At 42.4% G+C, this 26,001-nt stretch overlaps 1 protein-coding gene across 1 annotated transcript in view; it reads right to left on the reverse strand.

Annotated features, from left to right (window-relative positions):
• Positions 1–26,001, reverse strand: part of MAP1B (microtubule associated protein 1B) — a 440,549-nt gene that overhangs the window by 24,662 nt on the left and 389,886 nt on the right. Inside the window, exon 5 of the mRNA XM_085632354.1 lies at positions 8,222–14,144. Coding sequence (XP_085488480.1) covers positions 8,222–14,144 — 5,923 coding nt within the window. The remainder of the gene's footprint in view (positions 1–8,221; positions 14,145–26,001) is intronic.

The raw sequence follows: 26,001 nt of genomic DNA on the forward strand, positions 1-26,001 counted from the left end.
ACTTCAGACAGAATTTGTTTAACCCAAGAAAAGCCACTAACAGCTCTTTTTAGTTGGGAACAGGGGCATTAGTGATGTTTTCCACATGATTACATTTGAGTTTGATACCCACACCGTTAATACAATGCCCAACATACTCCACTTCACGTTTCTTAAATTTACATTTGTCTGAGCATAGAGTAAGAGCCTTTCATGATAGAGCCATCAAAACATTCCTTAAATTGTTATCATGCTCTTTGGCATTTTCACCAAACACCAATAAATCGTCCTCAAAGGCTATAACGCCCTTTATACCTTCAAGAGTTTCTTTCATCAGCCTTTGAAAGATGGATGCTACGCTGGCCAACCCAAAAGGCATCCGGCAAAACCTAAACAAGCCTTCTGAAGTGATAACAGCTACAAGAGATTTTGATTCATCGTCTAATTGAACTTGGTGGTATTTGCTAGCCAGATCTAAACACAAAAACACTTGTGCCCCTGCTAGGGTGGTGACCATCTCATGTAAATTAGGAAAAGGATGGACAACCATCCAAATTGCGCCATTAAGGCTGAGTAAATAGATACAGAGCTTCAGCTTCCCTGAAGTCTTCACCAAAATCACAACCGGAGATACCCATGGTGAGGATTCCATAGGCTCAATAATGTTCTTCTCACACATTTCATGCAACACGTCCTTGAGTTTGCCTCTGTAAGACAACAGTACATTTCTCACTCTATGACGTGTAGGAATAGCATTATCACACAACTTAATACAGTGCTTAAACCCCTGGTATTCGCCCAACTTGTCACTGAACACATCAGGGAATTTTAACTCATGAATGAATCCATCCAATCCTTCAGTTTCTAACTATTGACATTAGGAGGATTCCCAATAATGTACATGGGTGAATCAGCCTTCTAGTCCAATTTAACACCCATTACCTCTTGTTGTGGCCATCCCAACAAAGAATGTCCACTTCTTGCCACGTATATATTCCCATAAGTGTGATATCCAGAAAATTCCAAATCAGCCCAAATGTACCCAGCTAAGTCAATTTTATGACCTGTGTACCCAGCAAGTGCTACACCTGAAGGCAATAAAATCTTATTTGGTCATTTCTCCTTAACCATGATATATGATATAATAGTATACCAAGCACATGAATCAACTATCACAGGTAACTTGACCCAATCAATAGCAATTTCACATGAAGAAAATTAAGTTATACTCTTTTCTCCACTTATATTTAGTACAGTGTTGATATCCAGTTCAGAACTATCATATATACTCTTATTGTCATCACAGCATTGTACAACATTTACTCTCCTCGGAGCACACTCTACTTAAATCCCCCTTCTTGCTGCACCTAGAACACATTTTATTTATTGCATGACATGATTTGGAATTCTCTAAATGTGCCTCACTACCACACCTATAACGCAGAGCTTCACTTCTACTTCCATCAGCTCTCTGCCACTTATGCTTCATCTCATTCTTTTGCATCTGGGTTTTCTGTTGCTTATCACCATCCTTTGATACTATATGCACCCTACTCTACTTCTTGCTCCTTATTTCCAGTACAAACGTTTCAGAATGCTCAATGGCCGTAGCAATTTCAATAGCCACATTGAGCAACATGTCAGTAGTAATCCATGGTCTTTCCTGTATTTACTTATTATTAGGTCTTATTAAATGTTGATCCCTCAGCACCTGCTCATTTGTAATATGTTCAAAATCGCAAGTCACAACTAGTGATCTAAGCACAGATACATAATCCTCATGGACTCATCAGGGTGTTGTTTCCTAAAATAAGAAGTAAACCTCTCCATCACCACATTAGTTTTCCTTCTGTACAGTATACATAACTGTTTAAATGCATATTGATAAATATTAATGTTTCCAGGATTAATTAAAGCCAGCAAATTCTTAAACTCCTTCAACCCTATATCCCTAGACAGTGCTTTAAAAAGGCTAATTTTCTGTCCGGCCCGCAATCATCCCCTCAAGAACCCCTACATACATCAGAAAAATCACTTCCCATGTCTCCCAGTCCATGGGTGGTTCACTGGTGCTGAGTAAAAGGAAGGAGGAGACACAATTACAGACACAGACCTGTTTGTAAAATAATGATCAAAACATTGCCATAATACTAAAATAGTATGCGTATAACGCAATAAAGATGGTCACCGTCGTCAACGTTACATAGGAGTTGTGTGGGTCACCGCAGGAAGATGCGCTCTCAAATATCCAGTAGGAAAACTCATGGCAGCAACTCTCAAAGCTGTGATTGTGTCAATAACATTTGCAACAATTTGCACAACTTCCTCTCGCACAATGCTAAGGAAACGCCTCGTTAAGGAAATGCTCCTCATGGTAAAACACGGCCACCCATTGCTGCAAGTAGTAAAATTCCTCACGGAACAGTGAAAGAAATACTCCCCGTAGTTACCAACAGCATCCTCCACATTGTGCGTTACACACACAAAGAGGCTGGCAACCAATCCGTATCCAGATGAACTAAACCACGGACGAAATAACGTCATGACACCAATGGCAGTACTGCAACACTTATTGTCGCTCCAATTGTTGCTCCGGTGGGTTGTAACGTCGTAAACCAATATGTCAGCCTGCATTCAAATCCAGTAGATGAATCAAAGATAAAGAAACACTCGAGCCAATCATAGCTCTTCTCCATTCAGCTATTAATCCAGCCGAAAACCCAGAAAATATTCCTGCATAAATCCGTGCCCGCTCATCGCCAGTGTAGGAAAAGTCACAGGGTACACTATCAAAGAAGACTCCAGATGAGAAGAAGTTCCACCAAGAAGCAGAAGTTTATTTTCAACAGCGTCATGGACAAGGCAAGTCCATAAAACTGACTAATGATCGTAACTGCCCGTCTGATATATATATATATATATATATATATATATATATATATATATATATATATACACACATTACACCCAGATGCGCCATCTCCCTTTTGAATATTCACCGCCCCCACGAGCTGCCCACAACCTGTTTACACATGTAGAACAGCATTATACGAAATAGGCACGAGCGTAACACACTACATGTCTCACTCATGTCTATATGGTTCCAAAGCAGCATCATATGAAGAAGGCACGCAAGCACATAGCAACCAGGGCATGGTACAAATAGGACATGAGCGTAACATAACTAACATGTCACGCTCGTGCGTATCAACCCATATAACAGGCCCGCACTCATTGACCAATTTGGAGGCAGCAAAGAATGGTAGGTTATGGAGGGGTTCCAAGCCCTTTATTGTGAACAATACCACTCACAAGCTAAAGAGCATGCGCCGTTGGAGTTGAGACCTAAAGAAATGTATCTCCAAAAGCGTGAGCAGTGGAGGACACAAGTTCCCGGGCCATGCTCCTGGTGAGGGACAAAAACAAGAAGAGGAAATGAAGGTGGCACTCACTAACCAAAGAGAAGCAACAAATCAGAGTGATGATGAGGTCAACCAATGGTAAACACAGGTGGGATCCAAGTGCACGGTAAGCTAACAACATGTCTTGCAAGTGACAGTGCATGCGCTGTCTCAGGCGGGACCTAAAAAGGCTAAAATTAGTTCTGTTGTCTTTTCTTTGAATTTGCCATTGAGGTAGCCTGGAAACTTGATAGTAATGTGTTGATTACAAGACAAGGAGAAGGAAAGGTAAATGGCAGGGGAGTGTTTCTTGCTTTTCTCACTATGGCGGAATTTTGTGGCAATCACTTTCTTCTATTCCTCCTGTAAATACACATACGACTAATGGTGAAATTAAGGGAGAAATGCAGAAGACTTGATGTTTGAGTTGTGCAGCATATAACGCATGGGGGTGGCTAGTGTCTGGGGATTGGTTATGATTGGGCTGGACCCCCCCTGGTGGTGGTAAATGGCTCAAATTATGTTCCCATTACATTTCGGTCCTATAATATTGCTGTGACACCAGGAATGTTATGTGAAGGAAAATACCAATTCTGACTATGTTTACTAATGATTGATTTGGCCAGAGGTCCTAACCTTCAAGAAATTAGTTACTTTAAAATCTGGGGGAGGGGGAGTGGTAACGGCCCTGCAAGATGGCTTACGTGTAGAGCTTGAGCTCCACTGCCTGGCCGCCTTTCGCCTGCCAGCAGCCTCCTAACAGCAGACCACGGCTTGCCTATCTGCCCTGCAACCGGGGGTCCACTCTTAGGATCCAGGCAAGACACCGAAAGTGACCGCAAACATGCATGGCCTGGGGCTCACCTTTCGCTCTACCCCCAGCCGCCCAAAAGCGGACCCTGGCTTTAGCTACTTGCCCTGCAACCAGGGGTCTGCTCCTGACACTATCTGGGGGAGGGAGGGGGGGGGGTGGGGGGTCACTGCAGCCCTGTGGGCAACACCACCACTCCACAGCGCTTTTTCCTTGGAACCAGACAAGGTGCCGGAGGAGACTGCAAACCTGCGCGGCCCGGTTCTCAGAACAGAGACTACATGCTGCCACCCACACAGAGACACCACCAACTGGGGTAAGTCCTATAGAAGATTAAGATCTGCGCCCGCCCCCAACCCCCCACTCATTTTCGGTGCTCTCAGACAATCGTGGCTGCCTCCTGAAGAGGAGAGCAGTGACATGGGCAATGCCAGGGGAAACTGCTGGAGGATTGTCACTGACCCCCAAACCTTGGGGACATCCCCAGCAGCGGAGGAGAACATTAGTGTGGCCCCTGGGCCCGGACCCCACAAGGGGTTCATCTGCCCCCCAGCAGAAAACAGCACCGGTGGACGCGCAGCTGGTGAGGCTGCACATAGCCTGAAGACCACGGTCCAGGGTTTTTCTCGAGGCACTGAGGGGTGGTGCTGCGGTCCCAAGCTAACCATAGACTTTCTGCACATCACTCTTGACACCCTTGTGTTAGTGAATGTGGTCATTCCCCAGCCTGGTGACCCCAAGGAGTGACCTCTCCCAGCGGACCACTTTGGGAGCTCAAGGACGTGTACCCATGCGGTGGCTGTGAGGTTTGCCATCACAGGGCGTCAAGCGCCTGAACTGTTGAGTGACCCTCTACCAGACACCTCTCGCAACCCAATTACAAGGGAAATCCAGCCACCCAAGCACCACGACACTCTACAACTATCATCTACCACCATCTAAACCACGGACGCCGGCAGAGGCAAGAAGTCTTCTCCTATTAAAGCATTCGTTCAACAGCCATGGGAGAGGATACACTACCACTGACTGTAACGCGCGGGCCTGATAGCTTGCCAGTCAGCCAGTCACAGCAGGTTACCAGGGACCAGCTCCTCCAGCTATTCCAGGAGCTACGAGATGACCTCACAGGATCAAGACCGATCTCCAGAAGAATCTTCACGCCCACCAACGCGATGTAGATGACATTGGAGAGAGGGTGGCCCACACCAAAACCTCCAATGATAAAATCAATGAGGAGGGTGAAACTCTACACCAACAAATCCTCCAGCTGGATGATCAGTACTCCCTCCCCTAGAGAAATGCAAAGACCTGGATAAGAGATCGCACCGTAATAACATTCGCATCAGCAGAGTACCAACCATTGTTACGGGCGTGGAGCTTTCCAAATACTTCTCTGATCTCTTCAAGCGCTATTCTGGAGCAACCCAGAGGTGACCCCATACTCATAGACAGAGCCCACAGAGTGATTCTCCTTCATTACACAAGTAAAAGTACACCAGAAGTCCCCACCCGCATCTACTGCTTCACCGTCAAGGAACTGATTATGTTCAAAACTCGACAAGGGGCCCTATTTCCTTCAACTGCGCCCCACTCCTCATTTTCCAGGATCTCTCACTGGCTACACTGACCAGATGGTGCGCCTTCTAACCAGTTACATACTTCATCGGCCACAATGCCGAACATTCCTGGGCCCGCCGTTCCACATTCTTTTCACCTGGAATTGGTCAGGCCTATTCCCCAGCCACCTTTGCAAAACGCATCCCTGGGATGCAGATGGAGCCGGCAGAGTTGGGGCTCCCGGTAGCAGTGCCAAACCATAGGTGGCAAACAGTTTCAGGACATGCCAGCGGAGTGGCTTCGGCCTAACCGCAGTGAAATAGAATCCAGTAAATCCCAGCTTCCGCGGCACCTCAGTCACTCAGACAATGATGCCTCACAGGCCAGTGACTGAGTACATGTCCCTTTGTGATCGATGCCTGGCTAGCCTCCCTACAGCATTCCTATTTTTCTACTCTGGTACTCGCGTATAAGAATGTTTTAAATTATTATTATTATGATTTAACGCATTAAGTGTTTGCCTGGTGTTCTTATAAACCACATAAAGAGCATACATAATGTGAGCTTTTGGAGCTGAGTGTAAGATGAGCAATGAGAAAGACCTTTGTCAGATGTCTGTTACGTCAATTGCAAACATAGTCAGCTGGCTGGCTTATTTGATTTGTTTTAATGTTATGTGGCAGGAAAGGAAAGCTAAAAAAGCTTTAATTCATTTGAGAGCTATACTGTGGCACATATGACATTTTATCGTGCAGATGTGAACACCTGCACTCCGATCTAGTCTACATACGTTTTGTAAACACCACTGATATATTACCAACTTGCAGTGAACTAGTTGTGCTGCGTCTGGGGTTTTCAGCTGTTTTGACCATTGATTATTATCCCTGCTATCCCTTATTTTTCTTGGCATCTCCACTTGGCACCAATCCACTCTCTGCATCTTTGCCACACACCGAGTAAAACCCCCTAAAACAATCTGCAAACCGCAAACCACAAAAAAACACAGCTTTTTGTCACTGTTCCCAGCTCCATTTGCTCGTATGCACTGCACACTACTGAAAACTAGTGAACCCTTATGTACTCTCACTGGAACAATCTCCTTAGTGACTTAGAAAGACCATTCTAGTTTGCAGAAAGGTGGGAGCTCCTTGTAGACCTCTGCTAAGATGCCTTCCCTTTCCTTTCCACGTGCTTAATAACAGCTTAACGTGGTATCCAAGCAGGACACAGTCAGTACTGAGGTCTGACTGTGAGTCTCATCTGGAGAACTGCCAAGATAAAAGTCGAAAATCTGCCACACGTGAGGTTAGGGGTAATACTCCAGAGGTCTTTTTGTCTGAGATTAAATCCTTGCCTATTGACTCTAGACTACTCGTAGTTAGCTGAAATAGTCGATTTCAGCAATTGAGGTGCACTGTCATTATTAAAGAGGATCTAGAGCTGGATCTATTTTCCAAACCACCCTGCTTATTTTGCAGTATTATAGGTTCTCTATCTTTCTAACTCCTGTTGGACATAACACTAGCAAATGGCCAGATTCGCAGAAATGTGCAACAATTGTATTCAGAAACTGTGCAAGACTTGAACAAACACCTTTTAGATGGAAAATTGACAAATGTCAATTAAAAAGTGAATTAAAACATTAAAAGGAGGGACAAGGCAGTTTGCGAGAGGAATATAAGACTTTAGAAAACAGACTGCCATTTGCGCAGGGCATGATGGGAGTTCTCATCTAGGACAGGGTCGAAACTTGAAAAGGCTGACCTCATTTTAAAATGTAAAGACTTCTGCTGTAATATATAATGTGAAAAGTGAATATTTTAATATATGGTTTCACGTGTTGCCAGCACCCTAACTGCCACATACACATCGGTGCAAGAAAAGCATTCCAGATACAGGTACAATTCTGTTTCTTTATTTCTGTATTTCCCTCACTGGTACACCAGTGTGACATTACTAACTGGAAGATCTAACTTTAACTATGCGTGCTGTGTCTGGCCTCAACCCCTAGATGTCGCCATTTATTCACTCACTTCCTGTGCCCCAGCTCCCTGCAGGAAGTAGAGGTGTCTGTCCAACTGGTGTGCTGACTTCCTTTGTCCTTGAGGTCACATGGGGCACAGCCCAGAGGCGTGACACTGGCGACCTCCAGGAACTATTCGAAAGACTCTGATTGGTGATGAACGTCCTTTGATGCTGAACTTGTGTGATCTCTCATGGAGAAGTAGAGGTGGAGAAAAGATCACCGAGAAACACTGCTCTTTTTTCCTAACACTGAGCTCAACAAAACTGTTTATTGCTCAGGGTAACAGCTAGCTTTTTGCGTCCGATTATTGGGCTTTAAGTCAAAGCACACATTAAAGAAATATGGGTGATTCATGCACAATTCAAATAAAATAAAACAAAGCAGAAATCTGGGTGTCCGTGGTTTACCGAATTATCGCTGTGTTTTTAATTCATTGAATGTTCTTACCTGTTGTGGCAGATTTTGCAGATTTCGATGTAGTGGAGTTGGCGGCATTCTTAGTTTCCTTATCTTTCTCCTCAACTCTTGAAGATTTTACTTCTGTAGCAGAACTGCTTTTGGCTGTTTTCTCGATTGGATCTTTCTTTTTTGGAGACGCGGTTTTGGGAGATTTCTCTGATGAATCCTTCAGTCCAGCTAATTTTGGGGAGGCAGCTAACAGCTTCGACTTGCTTTCACTTTTTCTTGCTGGGGAAGAAGATTTTGTCTTGGTCCCTTGCTTTTTCGTTTTTGTCTTTTCTTTGAGGTCCTTTTTCATTGTTTTTCCTACGTTTTGATCCAGAGGCAAAGCTTCTGGGTCTATCATGGAAACATCAGGATGCCGAGGAGAAGGGTGAGGATCGTGCATTGGAACTGGAGGAGGGTCCATATGCTTGTACGTGATAGTCTTATCAGTTGGTATAGTTTCCGATTCATCTTCTGAGTCAATGTTAGCATCAGCTGTGATAGACGGGCATTCTTCAGTTCCAGGAGGAACATCTGAGTCGGTCTGAGAGGGAGCAGACTCGCTCACTGAGGTTGGAGGCGTTTCATCACATTGGCGCGCTTGATGTTTCCCTCCAGATGGGGGCTGTGCTCCTCCCATTTGAGTGAGCGGCTTCTCCTGCTCTTTGGAATACTCTTCACTTGCAAACCACTCCAGAGGATTAGGGTTAATAAAAGAAGGAGAGAGTTCTGTTTTTGGATGCTTATATTCACAAGCGGACACGAGGCATAAATCCACATCTTGGCGGGCTTCAGAAGACGAGTCCTTCTTCGGTGTGAAATATCTGTATGCTGTCTCACTGGAATAACTGAGAGCATCAGACACACTTTCGTTTTTCTCACTGTCTAATTTGCCTGAATAGGATGAAGGCGCCTGGCCATGCAATGACGAGGATTCTTGAAGTATGTCATTTGATTCTAAGGCTTGGTAACTAAATTGATCTGAGGAAAAATGTAGGGGTGGTGACTGTGAGGAGTAGCCACCAGACGATTCTTTAATCGCTGAAGGCCCTTCTGGTAAGCTAGGAGAGTGGGTGGAAGAGGTCTTTTCCAATGGCAGGTCTGATTCTTCATCTGGACTGTGCACCAGCTTAGTTGCTCCTGGTGAGTAGAGCGGGATCTCAGCATCCTGAATGACATCTGAGAGAGATTCCTCCTTCAACGGAGAGGCCAGTTGTGATGGTGTATGAGCAGATGATGTAGAAGGGGAGGCCTCCAAGTGGGACCCCGCAAGGAGCTCGGTGCGATCTTTTTCTTGGGCATATAAAGCCTGTCCAATTGGTGATGCTTTCAGTGCAAAGTTTAACTCCTGAATTTCAGAGGGGCTGTAATCCACTTCAGTTGGTCCATTCTCAGATATGTGAAGCATATTAGCACCTGCCACTGGATGCTCTGGGGACTGGCGGCTGAAGTCCATTGCCAAGGATTGTTCTGGTGATTCTTGGCTGAATTCTACTGACATTGTTGACTGCTCAGGGGATCTCTGATCTTGAACTGGTGTTCTTGATGTTCCAGCCTTAGGAGAAAAATCTGGCGGAGAAATTGACATAGGTCTTGGGCAATCTTCTTTAGATGGAGACATTTCTGTTTCTTGAAATGTTGTTGGTGTCTGCACAACAGACACTGACAGCGAATCATCAACCTCTGTTGAATGAGGGGAGCCAACCTCAGCATGCAGAGAAGGAGACACATCATCAGTGGTTGGTTCTAGAAATGAGCTGGTGGCAACAGATGCTGTAGAAATTGAGGCAACACCTTCCAAGTGAGAAAATGTGTCCTCAGCCACAACTTCATCAACAGGAGTTGCAGATTTGTCAGAGGCTGTTCCTTCAGAAATTGACATTTTGGTGTCTTCTTTAGAGTATCCAAAGTGGTTCATGTCCACCTGTGTTGGTGAAAACTCTGCTGCAGATTTCCTTTCATCCAATGCACTATAATAATGCGAGTTTGTGGCTCCGGTGTTTTGTGCTGTTGTGTTTAGAGTAAAGTCATCCTTAGTTGCCATATGCTCAATGCTTTTGGTATTTTGTTCTGGAGACAGCCGTTCTGGAGCATGTTCAGAAATGGGACTTTTCTCATTGAATGATAGTCCCTTTTCATACTTTTCTTCAGAAGAACTAACAGCGTGTCCAAAGGGAGACTTTACATCTGCACTTAAATATGTTTCATAAGACACTTCAGAACCTATTAATGGCGGACTGCGCAAAGGAGACAACACTTTCTCAATAGGAGATTCAGAATCTGGCACAGGCTCATCCATTGGGCTGATTCTTGGACTATCAGGCTTTTCTTTGGTCTCACAAAACTCAAAAAGAACTGGAATAGCAGACTTCTGCGTGATTTCAGAAGCAATCTTGCTAACCTTCTCATCAGTTGGCGACTGGTGAAATGGTGTGTGGCCTGCGCTCCCTGAGGCTGATTGCGATGGAGAAGCCACTTCTAAAGTTTTGTCATCAGGGCTGGCACACTGTGCAAGGGATTCTTGGAGGTCATCAGGCAGTGCAGAAAGAACATCTAGATCAGATGTTTTTATTTCATTTGGGGTTAAGTCAAAATTTACGCTACGTTCACTCAGAGGTGTTTTTGGAATAGGCGATGGAGGTGCAGGGCTTTTATTTGGGCTATCTTTGTCATAATGCACCTCTGAATAATTGTCTCTAATATCAAGTGTTGTGGTAGTTCTGTCTTCCATATCTTCAATGTACATTCCTTTCACGGCAGACTTGCAATACTTATCCTCTTCAAGTGATGAAGGTGGTGATATTGTAGAAGCCGACGGATTGTAATCTTTACCCTCTGTTGCATCAGATTTTGAAGCATCAGATAACTCATTGAAGCCATTGGGAAGCTGAGAAACTTTGCCTTTATCATATTCCTGAGGGTAAAGTGAGGACTCATACTTGGTAACATTGACATATTCCTGAGACGGAGAATCACTTTCCTCGTTGTTAGTCTCATCGCTCATGATATCCCGAGGTGTTGACATTTCATCCATAGGAGTTGGCTCACTAGAAATTTCAATAGTTGAATGGGTAAAACCTGAAGTGGCAGTGTATTCTTCTGGTTGGTCTTCTCGGTTTTCTTCATCTGAAGCAGTGGCTTCACTTTCAGAACCACCAGGGAATGTTTCATAATGAATGGAGGAGGCTGGTTCAATAGTTGGGGAATGAGGTGAAGCCTTCTTATCTGAAGAAGTAATGTAAAGTCCATACTTGTCCTCGGCCCCACCGATGAATGCAGATCTGCCTTCCATAACCATGCCAAAGTCCTCTTCATGTTCAACTTTTTCAGTCTCTTCATCTTCTTCTTTTGCTTCTTGAGTTTTGTCATCATCAACTTCTTCTTCTGTCTCTTCAGCATCTTCCTTTTCAGCAGTTTCATCCATATCCTCTTCTGCACGTTCATCCCCTGTCTCAAATTCGTCTTTCTCAATATTCTTGCTCTCTTTAAATTTAGCATACTCCTCAGCTTCTGTCTCAATTTCCTCTTCAGTTTCTTCTGCTTCGCCGGTTTCTACAGCTTCCTCTGTGTCATGCTGTTCTGCAGTGCTCAGTGAAGCCCTCTCTTCCATGTCTTCACCCTGTTCTTCCACTTCTTCTGTCTCTGCCTTTTCCTCAAAGTCTCCAGTGTCAGATGTTTCTTCCAGGCCAGTTCCTTCATCTTCAAATCTTTCATTTTCATCCACCCTGTGCCTAACCTCAGGCTCAAGCTCTTCTGGTGTCTGCTCACACTCTCCCTCAGCCTCTGTGGTAGTAATGCCCTCGTCAGTTGAATAGGCGTGCTCCTCTAGATCTGGAGATGGCTTCATGACAACATATGCTTCATTCTGCAGAGTTTCATTTGGCACTTCGGTGTCTGTGTCCTGATAAGCAGGTCTTGTTTCTTCTACCACCACAACTTCTTCTGCCTTAAGCTCTTCAAAGTCTTTTGTTAAGTCCTCTGGTGAAGACATCATCGATCTCTCTGCTTCAAGTTCTGCTGTATTTCCAGAAGCAGCTACCGTAGCAACTGCTGCTGCCATGGTAGCAGCAGTGGTTCCCAGTGCTGCAGCAGCTGCTTTTTTCCCAGTGATCTTGACCTCTTTCTTTGTCACCTTACTTTTTACCTTTTCTTTCGGTTTTCCAGGACTGGCACTTTCTTTTTTAATAGGTTCTTCTTTCTTCGGAGCCTTTGGTTTCACCAAAGGTTTCTTGACTTCAGTTGTGGAAGTCAATACTTTCTTGGATTCTTTTGGGACTTTTTTTACCTCTTTTTTGGATTCCTTTTCTTCCTTTTTAATTTCTTTCTTCTCCTCTTTTTTAGACTCCCTTTGAGGAACTTCTTTTTTAACTTCTTTCTTCACTTCCTTTTTAATCTCTTTTTTCACTTCTTTTTTAGGTTTTTCTTCTTTTTTAATTGGGGTCTTTTCATCTTTTTTAACTGTTTCTTTCTTTTGTTTTTCCTTTTCCTCTTTTTTCTCTTCTGTTTTTGGCTTTATTTCACGTTTCACTGGTTTTTCCTTTGCAACTTTTGGTTTCACCTCTGACTTTTGCTTTTCCACAGCTTCTGATTTTAGTGGTATTTCCTCCTTGCTTGTTACATCTTTTTCGACTCCCAATGCCCTTGTTTCAGATTTGGTATGCTTTTCCTTCTTCACTATTGGCTTTTCTTTGTTTTCAACTTTTGGGGGCTTTTCTGATTGGCTCATTGTTATTATTTCTGGGGCTTCTTCTCTGGAATCTTTTTTGACAGGCTTGCTGACAGGTGTTTTATTGGCTGCTTTTAGGCTCTCCTTACTGTCTGCTCTATGTTTAAGCTTTGCCTGTTTCACTGCTGGGCTGGGTGCACTGTCACTTAAATCTTTCTGTGTTACTACTGGTTGCTTAAGGAAATCTAAATGCTTCAGTTTTTCTAGTCCTTCCAGAATGTTGTACTGGGTAGTGTTTCCTGGAAAGAGAACTCGAATTATTTTTTCTGTGGGATTAGCTGGATGCCACACAATCAGTGATGAAACAGATGTTAAGTAGTTGAGTGGAATGTCTACTTCTTGGCCATTGGGCAGAACCAATCCCCCTTTGTCTTTACCAGTGCCCGTCCAATGCTGCATAAACTGTTGCATTTCTTTGCTACCTTTGACCGGATTCAGCACATACATCTCAAGCTTTCCCACTCCCATTTTTTGAAACAGAATAAGTGGATCAATTACATTTCCTACATTTCTTAAGAGTGGTTCTGGCTTCAAAGACAACTTGTTCAAATACTGAAGTGTAAAACAAGCTTCTTCTAGACTTCTTCGTATTCTAAAATTAGGTTCTGGGTTTTTCAGATTCTCAGGTACATTAAGAAAGACAACTCCCAGGTCGGGTGAAATCAAATTTTTTGTCCAATCGCTGTTCGTTGTAGAGCCTTGCGACTGCTCCTCTTCCAACTCAGCCATTTTTCGCTGTAACATGCTATTGATTCCAGGGAGGTTATCATCACCAATGTGGGTCAGTAAAATAGAGTCTACTCTATCTAAGTGCCGAATCAGTTTCCAGAAGCAAGACTTGCGTTCGGATCCACCATTGATAAGCATATTGAAGCCATTTACTGCAAACAACGCAGAGTCACCTCGCCCACCTGGAAAAATATAACAGCATGGCTTTGAGAGTTTCAAAAATCCTCCAGAGGTTGGAGGCTCTAAAATGTCAAAAGGAGAAGGTACTTCAACAGATTCCGAAAGATACTCTGTGAATTCTGACAGTCCTTCCATTTCAGGTAGAATTGAAGCAGAGTTAAGTTTAATGTTGATGAAATCTTGAAGGTTATGTCGATCTAAGTTTGAGTTTTTCCAGTCTCCTTCCTCAGGGCAAAATAGTGTTAGGCTTGCTTTGTTGGCAGGGTGGGTAGTGCTCAGTAACTCGCCAATCTGTAAAATAAAGAAATATGCTTTATTTATTGAAGCACATTAATATTAATATCACAAAGAAAGAAGGCTATCCCAGTCTTATATACATTCTGCACATACTCTGTTTTACCCAGAAAATACAGACCTATATATTGGAGCATTAAGCTCCAATTTTCAGGAATACTACTAAATTCACTGAATAACACTGAACAGTAAGTAGTCATGTGTCACATTATGCATTGACTATTCCGAGGTCTCTTTTTTTAACCAATGAAAATCCGTTCATTGTTTTTAGATGTTCCATAAATACAACTTTTCCCATGAGCATATGAACAGAGATTTGTACCATTTGGATGTAAACGTCAAATGCAGCATTTATTGGTAAAACTGCATTTTCAGTTCGATAAACTCAAGTTTATTTAACAGATGACGATGAAAAGATTTCTGCTATTAACGTGTGGCAAAGTGCAGTAGCAATAGTGTGGTGTGCGCTGTTGTTAAAACATTTTGACTTTGGTTTCAGCAGATTCAGCCAGACTAAATTCCTCGTAGTATAATGTTTATTTTAGGGGGACAACCCCCATTAAAACAGCAGCAACAATTCAAACAGGTGCATAAAACGAGAATTTAAAATAATTTATAAGTGCGCTTAAAATAGGTCTTAAATCCTAAAATCAATATAAAAATCGAAAGTTACCTAATCATGTATTCTATTATTGCAAGATAAATTGCTTTCTTTGCAACCAATCCCCGTGCAGGAACCACGACAGCTTGAATACAATTAGGTCAGTAGTTTTTTTATTGAAAGATCCTGAGCACTGACCTGGAGTCTCTATAAGGCAATGAATACAGATAGAATAATCCATCTCTTTCCTGGTAACTTGGGAAAAACATCATCTAGTGGTCCGCTGTCTCCTTGCTGACTTTACAAATTGTGTACAGATCATTGCTCAGGGTATCATTCGACCATTTTGCCGTAAACAATCTTAACGGAATTATCCCTACCTGAAGCGGAAGTGAAGGTTCTTGGCTTCATAGGTTAAAATGTTGTGCATATATGGTTCAAATAAAAGGGTAGATTTGACGGATAAAGATGTACTTATTAGTCATCCACTTGTTTACCCCGCACATTTGATCCTAACATATGCCCAGTATTTCATTTCTACCAAGCTTTAATAGCACCCGTGCATCCCAAATGATTGATCCACAAAGTGTCCAAATTTAGTTGGCTGAGCCAGGATTTTACACAGCTCAGCCACAGGAGACTGAATTTGCATCATAGAACCATGGCAGGAGTGTAGCTTAATAACATTTGAAATTCAATGGTGATATATACATAAATTAGTTCAGAAATACAGAAATGCATCAGTTGAAACAAAAAATGGCTTAATTTCCCCAACACAACCTACCACCCCATCTCCAATGACTACTTAAACCATAACCGCCACGCAGCCACCACCTGTACTAGGTCCAATATTGGGAACTCTTGGGAAGTTTGAAGACTGCTATGCAGCCACCACCTGTACTAGTTCCAATATCGGGAACTCTTGGGAAGTTTGAAGACCGCCATGCAGCCACCACCTGTAGTAGGTCCAATATCGGGAACTCTTGGGAAGTTTGAAGACCGCCATGCAGCCACCACCTGTAGTAGGTCCAATATTGGGAACTCTTGGGAAGTTTGAAGACCGCATGCAGCCACCACCTGTACTAGGTCCAATATTGGGAACACTTGGGGAGTTTGAAGGTGTTTATATGCTATTAACATTGAAGTAGAGACAAATACTTTTTTGGAACTTTATGACCATCATAAAAGTATTTCAGTAAACAAATATATAGTATAAATGTAGATTCACAGTGTAATATGATATTTATTAACACTGGTGAGTGAGTGGAGGAGCCAAGATTCTCAATAGTCGAAGCATCAAATGGATTGTGATGACATTTCCCTCCCACTACTTATGACTGATTTTATTGCACAGAATGTAATGGTATACAAACACTTATTTCACAGAGAATCATGAAATATGGAAACAGTTTCACGGTTTCCTGTGAAATATGGGTTTTAACAGGGAACCTCAAACCACTCTACAAGCATTGCCATTGTCATGGTTACAACGATTATGCAGCAATCAAAGACCAATTTACGTGGCAAAGTTATTTAAATTAAGCAGCACAAATGCAAATTATTCAGCATAATCTCTGGCTGTTTTATTTTATTCATTTGAGCTACAAAGAACCTTTTTGTAAAACCTACAGATTATGTGGCAAATGTAGAAAATTAATAATAATGGATCAAATGCTGCAGTCAGAGTACCACATAAATTCACTTGTCTCACCGTTGAGCACTGTTTTCTCAACAATGTATTCATGAAATGTACACAAAATCTAAACATTCTAATTTCCATCGGGGACTATTGTTAGCTGTTCTTTAAAGAACACAGCTTTTTATGCTAGTTATCATAAATGATCTCTGGGCTCATGTACAAAGCCATCTTGTGGTTGCAAAATCACATGGCTTTGTTAATGTACTAAACCATTATGCGTTTCGGTAACAGGTTTCTGAATTGCAAAATGGGCTTAGAAAGACATAACAAATCGCTATTTGGAAGGGGTGTGTAAGGGCGTCCCTTCTAAATTGTGATTATTTATGGTATGTATTAATGTTTTGTGATCGAAATCTGGCTGCAAAGCATTGAAAAGTTACAGGCGTTTGGGGTGGGATGGTAACACATTCGCAAAAGGGAAAGGAGTTTCCTTGGGACACATTTCCCTTTGTAAATGTACCAAAAAAAAGATGTTAGGAAATAAGGGACCACTGCCAACTCTCAAACAAACTTGAAAGGAAATATACTTTTCTTAATGCAGCTCAGTTTCCTTAAGGTAAAAAGAACTGCACTTAAAAAACACAGTTTACTTTATTTACATGCGATCACAGCCAGGGTGGTCTGCTGACCCAAGCAGACTGCTGTCCATGAGAATGTATTCAATTGTAGTGATTCACAATTTGCAACCCACCTCAGGAATATTGAGGAGGTAGGTCAGATAGTGATCTACTACGAGTTGAAATGTTGTAACCCAATCTATTAGGATGCAGGTCAGTTCACAAAATTCTTTTCCATTTGCAATAAGTCAGTGAGTAATTTGCGATCACTTTTTGCAAAGGAAAATTTTGTACATCAGGCCCCTGGTCCTATATTGCCATCTTGGTGTTCTAATTACATTGATTAAGCACTTGCTCTTCAGCCTTGGGGTTTATGATATCACCAGTATAAAAACAAAATCTCAGTGTTGACCTACAGCTACTTATGGTGCCGAGGTTTGGGGCATCTCCAGAAGCCATAGTATTCAACAAGAATAAAATAGATTCTGTAGGAAATTACTAGGTGCTCCAATCTCTACTGCTCAGTACGTTTGCCACAGAGAACTCAACTTGAACTACACTGACGATTTCATAACGGCCCGCCCAGCCTTATTTTGGCTCATAATATGGAAAAATCCGGCAGCGTCTCTCACAAGAGACATTATAAGTGACTGCATTAAAAGTGAGAAAGGGCTGGTCATCCAGTGGTTGTCTGGGGTGAAACAGAGCCTTTGCAGTGTCAATCATGGCAGGGTTTTTCTAAGTCCAAGCACAGCTGAGACCGTACACAAAAACACTTTCAGGACGGCACTCTACACACTCTATGGCACGGAAAGGATGGAGAGGGAATCCAAGAAACTGTCTGTTTTTTATTATATGACCATTGACTGTATTGTGTACCCTTTAGCTACCTACCTCAACCTGCCCATGAGTCACTGGGAGAAGGGTCTACTCTTCCACTTAAGGGCAGGCACTGTAAAATATCTGCTTTGTTTTCCTTTGGGGTATCACGCAAATCTTGACTCCCTATCCTGCCCGTGTGACGCACAGGGAGGTCAAAGCATTATTTATTTTTTATTCTTTTGTAAGTTTTATAGAAAGTACGCCAAATATCTTTTAGTTCCATTTAAAAAATGATGTGCCCATCAGTCTGATAGACGCTCACAGGAGCATCCTCACATTGGCAGATGAAGAGTTAATCCTTTGCGTCTGCACTTTTTTGAGAATTACCGTGCGGGCCCGCAACCCGATGTGTAACCCTTGAAAATGTGTTTCATGTGCTTCAAAATACTGTGTATTTATGCCTAAATGTCAATGAATTTTCGCTGTGATTATTTATTTGTGTTTTAAATTGTTGTGTTTGATGCACTTTTATGGAAGGTTTTTATCCGAATAAAGTATTTTGAACTTGATAACACCAGTACCCTTGATTGCAATGTTAGACCATATTACACAATTACCTGTTGTGTATTTTCTCTCTCTCTCTCTAGCATGCGGTGCACGCACACACATACACATACACACACACACACACACACACACACACACACACACACACACACACACGTACAGTAACTCTAGCATCATGGTTCCACATTACACGTAGTTAATGCCTTTAGTCCTGTTTGAGAAAACTGTAATCAAATCTACAGAATAAGCATGCAGGGCCCTTATCTTGAGCATTTAAAATGTGCCGGTTGGTTAAGGGAGGCAAATTATACCAAAGCAGTGTCTGAAAAGTTGCATTTCCGATTAAAATTGTAGCAGGAAATTTTACTTTCATCAGCATCATCAAAAACATCTGGATGAAATTAGACCAAATTTAGCAATAAGTCAGAAGGTGAATCATCTTGCGGACTTTTTCTCCATTTGTTTTAGACAGTTAGACAAAAATGACCGCTCTCCCATTTGCCATCTTATAGTTCAAAAACCATTACTACCAGTTCACGAATCGAGATTAAATGGATTGACAGACTTGGCTTGAGATGTCTGCTCTAGTGGCCATTATATGGTGCATAAACCAGCCGCCTCAGTTCACAATTCCTGTTCTATAAACAAAAAGAGCGTTCTGGCAGGTATGTGCCTTATAAACAATACTTAAATATGCTAAGATAAATAATAATATTACCAGAAGTGCAAAACAATGATGGTGAAGGGAGACTGGGTTAAGGATGTGGCTGAAGACCATGCCATGTCCCCTGAGCCCACTTGGCATTGCTAAAAGCTGTTCTGCTGGACATGGCTAAAAGCCATTCCCTGTGAGCTCAGGCGGTCACCACTGGGTAGTTATAGTTAGGACCACATTTTCATAGGAAATTGATTTTTTTGATTTGCTAATAACTATTCCGTCGTTTGACAAATCTTCACGAAACCTTCCACAAATGGTCTCATCCACCTCAGCTTCTTCTTGGAAAGTTTTGGGGTGATCCGTTATGCGGGGGCCAAGAAAAAGGGGGGCCCAAAATACATTTTCCCCTTGCAATTTTTCATAGGAAAATTGAATTGCGATACAGCAGAAACAGCTGAATGGAATTATACCACATTTGAAAGAAAGCTAGATTTTGATCCAGAAAGTGTGCTTTTTTGGAAATTGATGTAAATCTGAGTAGTTTTTGAAAATTAAGGTTAAAAATGTATGTACTTGTCACGCCGCGGAGGATCAGCAGACCCGACAGATCAAAAGATAAGATCTGATTGATTGCCATAATATCAACACATATGTTACAGAAGCCATTTTAGGGGTTGGGAACTCAGTCTCCTGTCCTGAAATAGATTAGAGAAAACATATAGGGGGTTAAGGGTAGGGATACCCCGACCCCCCTTGGCCTGGTTGGGGGACTGAAAGCTATTTTTTACAGGACTACAGATCCATGGAGGATCTTCATCAAAATGAAAAAAAGGGCGGGATTCCACCTCTCCTATTTTAATACACTCCACCCCACCTGCGGGATGAGGTCCCTGTGGCCTTCAAAAGGCTCAAGGTGGAGGGTTGCATGTTCCCTCCCCATAAAAAAAACATTTTGGCACAGGGCAATGGATTCCCTGGGGCCCTCAAAAGGCTTGGGGAGGAGGCTGCATACCCACTTCCCCTTAAAATAATTTTGTGGACTCTCGTATAACTTGTGCCCTTAACTCACGCCCTCACCATGCACTGCTTATACACCTACATATTAAATCACTCATAGCATGCTCATTGACTGCACTGATAACATCCCTAATAAGATCTGAAATTACATCATTGATAACAAAACTGTGCATGGTGGGGGCATAAGGTTATTTCAGGGTACAAGTTACAGTTACTTGAGATAACTATAACTGGTGAATTTCAGTGTTTTTTCAGTTCAGAATGTTATCTTGCAACTGACATTTTCACCTAACTATACAGTCCGTCGGAGATATATATATGTCTCTATATATATATATATATATATATATATATATTCACTGAAAAAATCATAGGTTTCAGGCACGTTATAGTTAGAAATTAGCATTTAAAAAACCTTAGAAATTCACTGAACAAACCATAGGTTTTAGGGAAAGTTATAGTTAGTTGGACATTTCACTCGTACAAAACCAGAGAAATTCCCCCGTTATAGTTAGTTCAGCTAACTATAACTCGCGCCCCCGCAATGCACTGCTGATGACGTCACATATTACATCACTGATGACATCATCCACGTGATAATTTGATGCATCTTTTCACACCCTAATATAACCTTTGATACACCCACTCTAAATTACAGACTGCCATTCTCAAAACTATAGACACTCCAACACCAATAACTACATACCCACTCACTGATTCTAGGTTTACACACACACTCACTCATCCGTACAGTCTCTCATACTTATGGTCACTCAGTACAGGACTATCATATGCACTCATACACCTATATAGACACTCACACATTGCCACACATCCATAGAGGTACTCACACACCTAGTCAGTCATGCAAATAATTAATCACACTGCCATTTACTCACCTATACAGTTATACACACACCAGCTCACTTACTCATACAAATACTAGCACATTCTTACGCTCTTATACAATCACTGATACAAGCACACACTCATCCATACAGCCACTCTCACAATTACACACTCTCACTTATAGCCATTTATATACTCCAACACATATATATATGCCTACAGAGGTAGGACATGTGATGAAAGAAGAAACAACGCACAGAAAGAAAAAAAAGAAATGCCGAAGCAACAGAAGTCCACAAAGACGAAGAAAAGTGCAGGAAGAAGAAGAGATGTGCAGAAAGAACCAGCAGAGGAGCAGAAAGTCCTCCTGTGCCCACAACGTTTTCAGACGGGTACTGGTGGTAACTGACTCTGACTAACCAGGCCTAGAGCCAGTGATATTCTTAAAGACACTTAGAATACAGTGAAAACACCTATATAAACTAGGGAACACTATGCGTTGGGGTACCCCTGTGATTAGCATGATCTCCTCTGTAAGGCCCTAGTACATAATAGGGCAGGGGGATTAAAACTACCTCTTAAAACGTGCCACATGGCGCGTTTGCACACTGGTGAAGGGAGGGGGGCCTGAGGTTACATGTGTGCAAACACGCCCTGTGGCCGTTTTAAGTTGGGGGATAAAGTCCCATTGAATCCTGAGGGTCCCTGGGGTCCAACTAGCCCACCAGGTACCTCCAGTAACCGCCACACAGCTGCGTTGCAGAGAAGTGTAAAAAGGGGCATGGCCTTGACCACCTCTCTGCAACGCACCACAGTGGCGCTTACTGGAACCACAAGGTAGGCTAGTTGGCCCCCAGGGGCCCTCAGGATTGAAGGGGAATTAATTCCCCAACTTAAAATGCACCACAGGGCGTGTTTGCACACATGTCAGCTCAGGCCCTGCCCCCTCCCTTCACCACTGTGCAAAGGCACCCCGTAGCACGTTTTAAGTTGGGGGATTAAGTCCCCTTGAATCCTGAAAGTCCCTGGGTCCAACTAGCCCAACATGTACCTCCAGTAAGTACCACAGAGCTACGTTGCAGAGAGATGGTCCGAGGCCATGCCCCATTTCACACCTTTCAGCAATGGAACTCTGTGGCACTTACTGGACATACCTGGTGGGTTAGTTGGACCCCAGGGACCCTCTGGATTCAAGGAGAATTAATTTCCCAACTTAAAATGCACCACAGGGCGTGTTTCCACACTTGTGACATCAGGCCACGCCCCCTCCCTGCACCACTGCGCAACCGCACCCCCTGGTGCGTTGTAAATTGGGGGATTAAGTCCCCTTGAGTCCTGAGGGTCCCCTGGGGGCCAACTAGCCCACCACTTACATCCAGTAAGCGCCACAGAGCTGCGTTGCAGAGTGGTGAAAAAAGGGGCATGGCCTGGGCCACCTCTCTGCAACGCAGCGCAGTGGCGCTTACTGGAGGTAAGTGGTGGGCTAGTTGGCCTCCAGGGACCCTCAGGATTGAAGACGAATTAATTCCCCAACTTAAAACAAGCCACAGGGTGTGTTTGCACACATGTCACCTCAGGCCCGCCCCCTCCCTTCACCACTGTGCAAACGCCCACCTGGGGGCTAATTAATAACGAAGTGCGCGAGCCCGCGCTTTATTTTTTTTATTGTCGTGGCCGGATCCGCGGATCCTCCGCGCATCCTGCGATATTTTTTTTATGCTTTTTTTGGCCTTGGGGGTCCTTGTGGGACCCCCTAAGCAGGCCTAGGGGGTCTATCCTGCCCCCTTTTCTTGTTTTGCGCCTTAGTTTTACTGATTTCTTGTGCCACCGTTCTACCGAGGCACAAGATGGCTGCCAACACTTCCTGGTTTGAAGTGTTGACAGCCAATTAGAATGCAGCTCGTGATCGGGAGGGTGTGCGGATCCTCCGTCCCTCTAAATATCTAAACTTTTATTTTAGATTTTCTCAGCAATTACTGAACGGATTCACACCATTTAAAAAAAAAAGGTCTCTTTCTGAACCAAGGGCTACCTTTTTGCAAAATTTGGTGTAATTCTGTTCAGCAGTTCGGGCTGTAGTCGTGTCTAAAGTTTCCTGTGGGAAATAACATGGAGAAAACGCGTTTGAGGCCCCCTTTTTACTCGGCCCTGCTTGGCGAAACACCCCGAAACTTTCAGGATAGGAGCTGACCGGAGCGAGACCAACGTTTTGAAAGTTTTGCGAAGGTTCGTCAACCGGCGCCAAAGTTATTGGGAAAAGATAAAACACTTTTTGAATAGAAACAAGGTCCTAACTATAACTACCTTCTTGAAGCTTTCATTTTCAGTTCACAATTTAGTATTCCTCGGTTCACACGTTCTGCATTATTGTATTTTTATGTACCCCGTAGATTGACCTGTATCTTTCTGCTTCAACCCTCACTCACCCTCTGCCCATCAAGGAGGCATGCATTGGTGCTTTTTATGTGTATTCACTTTTGTATTTGTTAAATTTGCAAATTAACTAAAATTCATTGGCTCAGGAAGGGGCTCCTGCTTCCAATTATTAAATGGCGGCTGCATTCTTTCGATTTTTGGAATTCGCAACATAATCCTCATCTAAATGTGTTATTGTCATTTTTTTAATAACTTTTCCATGCATCTGGGTACCTTTCTACACCCCTTTGCGCCCTAGAAATGGTCATCGTGTCTCCTCAGTTCTCTGTGTTTTATTGTCCTCGGCACAAAACTTGCAAGCTTGGGCAAATCTTCAGCTTTCAAGGTAGAGAAAAAGTATCATTCAAACCGTTCATAGCCAATCATGCTTCATTAAAAATTCAAATTCAATTGATAGAACTTGTGTGTTTTCTGCTCGTAAGTTTAAGAGCCAGGATTTACAATAGAATAATGTGTCCCAAAAAAGGCATCATTAGTAGAAAGCTGATACATTTTTTTAATTCCTTGTTAACATGAATAAATGTAGTTACTTTAATGTAAAAGTCAACATGTTTCGTTCCTCAGGGCTTGTATCAAAATATTTGTGTTCCTCCATTCACGAAACTGGTCAATATCAAGATTCATAGGTCACAATAATGCATTGCAAAATAGTTTTAACTGTGTACATGTTGCGGCTTCTGAAATGTCATGGTGAAGTTCTCCAAAGGTCAGACAGAGCACCACTTTAACCTTTGGCGAGATAGCTGAAACCATTTCAGAACACTTGTGAATTCACCTTCCTTGAAACTTTGTACCACTTGAACCATTCTGTACAGTTGTCTGCACCTTACCAAGGGCTCCAGCAAGAAGTATCTGACCACCATGGAACCAAGCACAAATGAGGCCTCCTGGTTAGCCTCACGGGGCGATGTTTATTCCCACAGAGGTGTATAAGCATGAGGGCAATATCCTTCACCAGAACCAAGTCCCACCTTGTATACAACCATACCCACTCAAAGGTCAGCTGCGATAGTTGCCTAAGGCCTTGACAACTCCCTCGAGGTCACCAAGAAACTTTTCACCACTTTTCATTATTTCTGCTTTATAGTGTAACTTCTTCTACCACTGATTACCATGGGTTGCATGTTTACCTTTTCCCATACCTTTTGGACCATTTATCTATTTATTTTCTTGTTTGCTTCGATCATGTAAATAGCGGACTGCTCAAGAGCTGGTATTAATCTAAGCTATTGTTTTCTCAGATAACCTTTGGCTAAAGTTTGAGCATAAACAATCTGCTATTCTAAGCTTCCGATTTCTTTACTGCTGTATTGATACTGACAGTCTTCTTATGTACATTATAGCTGTAATAACCCTACAATGGTTGTGCTATTATACTAAAGTTGAAGTTCTGTGTTGAAATATTCACATGAGCTTTGTCTGTGTCCAAAGGGCCAGTAAATCATGTTGTTCAAAAATAATTTTAATGCTTGAATGGGGATAAAGAGCAGAAAATGGCAGCAAAGTATAACTCACTGCACCACCCAGTAAAGTCGCCACTAAGTCAAAAGCTTGAATTCTGCCCACCTCATATGACCATCTACCACACGGACATCAATCATAAATATCCAAAAGAATGAGAGGCAATATACTCACAATAGACACAAGTCAGAATAGAAGTATCTATTTATAGTTCCAGGTATTCAACCGGAAGTTCTTTTAATTTTAGTTTCTTTCACAGCCAACACGTTTCGCCCTACAGCTACGGCTTCTTCAGGGCACTATTATGAAACATTTTCTGGAACCGTTGCTGCTTCATTTCTACTGAATATCTAACCGGACTACATATAGCTATACCATTAATGCCACATCACATTCTTTACAGATATTGGAATACCTTCAGAGGAATAGAGATTAGTTTTCTGACGACTCATAATAGTGCCCTGAAGAAGCCCTGGCTGTAGGGCGAAACGCATTGGCTGTGGAACAAACTGAAATTAAAAGAACTCCCGGTTGAATACCTGGAACTATAAATAGATACTTCTATTCTGACTTGTGTTTATCGTGATTATATTGCCTCTCATTCTTTTGCTATACTTGAATGGGGATACTCTGGGAATGCTCGGTTGACTATATGATGACACGCCGCATCTATTACAGACTTCAATGAATTTTCACCTGTGATTTTTCTAGGTAACTCTTATCTCTTTTGCTTTTTGTGAATAATTTTTTTTTGCTTGAAATACTGTCCCAGGTGTTCATTTTAACAGCTTAAATCTAACCTGAACCAAACTTTCTGTATATATTGTTTTGTGTATTTAATTTGCCTTCGGATAAGTCAACATAGCTTAAGAAGGACATTGCTCTCCTTGGAAGTTGTGGTGGTATGAAAGATTGAATTTTTTAAATAATATTATGAATGTAACTTGCAATACCCTTGAGAAAGTTCCTATCTATCAGTTGTGATGGTTTCTATGAATGCAGCTGACGGTGTTATACATATACTGATCAGCCATCATGAAAGTTGTAGTTGATCTACTTGCATATGGAAGTGTTTGTTGGTGTATATTTGTATCAATTGGTAACAAAATATATTTTTATTTATTTAGAGAATTCTCCTTTTTTTGGCTAGACATATATACTTCCGTGTTAAAAGAAACTACGTATCG

Source organism: Triturus cristatus, chromosome 2_1 (genome assembly GCF_964204655.1).
Source record: "Triturus cristatus chromosome 2_1, aTriCri1.1, whole genome shotgun sequence".
Taxonomy (NCBI): domain Eukaryota; kingdom Metazoa; phylum Chordata; class Amphibia; order Caudata; family Salamandridae; genus Triturus; species Triturus cristatus.